This window comes from Oreochromis niloticus, linkage group LG16, assembly GCF_001858045.2.
Source record: "Oreochromis niloticus isolate F11D_XX linkage group LG16, O_niloticus_UMD_NMBU, whole genome shotgun sequence".
Lineage (NCBI taxonomy): Eukaryota > Metazoa > Chordata > Actinopteri > Cichliformes > Cichlidae > Oreochromis > Oreochromis niloticus.
In genome coordinates this window covers 28,961,980-28,964,133 of record NC_031987.2, presented here as the reverse complement: position 1 = coordinate 28,964,133, position 2,154 = coordinate 28,961,980, and the positions used below count along the sequence as shown (strand labels likewise).

General features: G+C 35.0%; 1 protein-coding gene across 1 annotated transcript; it reads right to left on the bottom strand.

The window, feature by feature from the left end:
• Nucleotides 1–890: 890 nt before the first annotated feature.
• LOC100695228 (olfactory receptor 13C2-like) lies at nt 891–1,832 on the bottom strand. Its single transcript, XM_003449531.1, has one exon. The coding sequence runs from the start codon at nt 1,830–1,832 to the stop codon at nt 891–893; it is 942 nt and encodes a 313-aa protein (XP_003449579.1).
• Between the last annotated feature and the right edge of the window lie 322 nt (nt 1,833–2,154).

The window sequence follows — 2,154 nt, the reverse complement described above, 5'->3', positions numbered from 1 at the left end:
TGCAGCTATATAAGGAGGACGACATGCCAAGTAAGGGGGGGGGGCATCTTTGTGAGGTGCTGAGGCTGCCAGCTGCACCCCCTCTCGGTCGCCTCCAGTCTCTGATTGTGATTTCGTTTAATGTATGTGACTAAAGTGTTAGTGGTGGAAAGTGCACAGGCTGTATCCCTACACGTTGCTCCCCATATGGAAAAGATATATATAAATCTTATAAAGTTTGTATCTGTCTTGTGTGAAACTTTTTTTGAAAAGCATACAAGAGTGAAAACAGATATAAGATCCCTTGAAAAATTATATAAATGAAACTTGTATGTTTTGGATACTTACTAAAACAATATATGAAAGTAATGAGAAAGTGGCCACTTTCATGAGTGAATCATATAAGCCTTATATGATTCACTATATGAAGTAGGCCACATCTTATGCAAGTCTTTTATAAGTTTTTACTATTTCTTTTCCATATGGGTCCCATCTTCGCCACTGCCGGTTTTCAGTTGTGTATGTTTTGTGTTAGCCACTAAGCTCGCACCTCTGACACTGACCAGAGCAGTCTCTTGTGTTATCACCTTACATCCCTAGCTGAGCCGGGCGGTAACAAGGAACAACAAATAAATAGAACGACAAAGAGAAGCTGAATTTCATTTCAGATGAAATGAAATTAAATGTGTCTGAAATGAAAAACAAATGTGTAATAGTAGAATTACTGCAGAATAATTACAGTTGACTTTATAAACATTTTTTGTTGCATTTCATATTTTCTTTTACTTCACCAGATACAATATACTAAAAATGTTCTGACTGAAAGTTGGAATGATTTCATTATGCAGAATTAAAAGTGTTTTGAATAACTGCACAAAACTGGTTAACAACAAAATTACTTCACTTTAGCATTAAGTTTTAATACAAGGAAAGATTTTGGCCTGAGAAAGCAGCTTTTTTAGGTGTTTAGAAATTTCCTTCATTTTTAGCCCATATATAAGTGGATTAAATAAAGGATGATAGAGCATTATTTGTAAAGTCATTATTATGCGTGTGGGTTTTGGAAAATCTGATTTCACACGTGCTATGCTTACATCATACACAAAAAAAATAGAGTAACCAATTAACACTAACATATGAGGTAAACAAGTCTCTGCAGCTTTCTTCCTAATTTCTTTACAACTTCGATGAGAAACTATAAATATTTTTGTGTATGTGAAAACTATAAAGAGCATAGGAAGTATTGAGAGATCTACCAAAGCAACCACACCAAAGATGGTAATTAATCTTGATCTTTCACACTGAAGAGTGTAAACTGCATTATTACAAAATATTCCTTTTATATTAGAGTCACACAGTTTAGCTTCAGCACTCGCTATTGCTTGAACAGCAATATGACAAGCAGGTACAAGCCAAGCTATGATAAGGAAAATACTCACAGTAGTTTTTCTCATGATAGTTTGATATTGCAGAGGTTTACATATAGCCACATATCTGTCATAGGCCATGGCTGCCAACAGAAGAAACTCTGAACAACCTAGAGTGTAAAACATAAAAAACTGAAAGAGACAGGCTGAATATGTTGTGACTTGTTTTTCAGATAAAAAGTCAGTCAGAAGTTTTGGGTAAACAGTTGTGCTGTAAAGAACAGAGTTCAGTAGCAAAGCTGCAATGAAAATGTACATAGGCTCATGGAGGTTTTTATGAATCCAGATGAGATACAGAATAGTAGAATTAGTGCAGATTATTAGAATATATAATGTAAACATAATGAAAAAGAAAACATATCTGTATTTGTTAATTTCTGTGTACCAGTCCAGAGTTAGATATGTAACATTTAACTCTTCATCCATGAATCTTTTCAAAGATTAAACATAAAAAACCCCACTTGTAAAACCAGCAAAAATCCAAAGCAAAAACAAACTAACAAAAAACAAAAATATACCGGTATTCAACCCCTGTTGCGTCTCCTGTTCATAAAGAAATCTGAACCTGAGCTCTGACACGGAGCACCTTCATCTTCCAAGGACAGACAGTGTATCATGCAAGTCTGTATATGGTTTTTATCAGTTTGCCTCATCCTCAAGAGAGAAGGAGGTTTCCAAGAGGAGCTTTTCTCTTTGATTTTGCCCAAAACTAGTATATTGGCCATCACAGGTAGTGTGTCAAAAAATA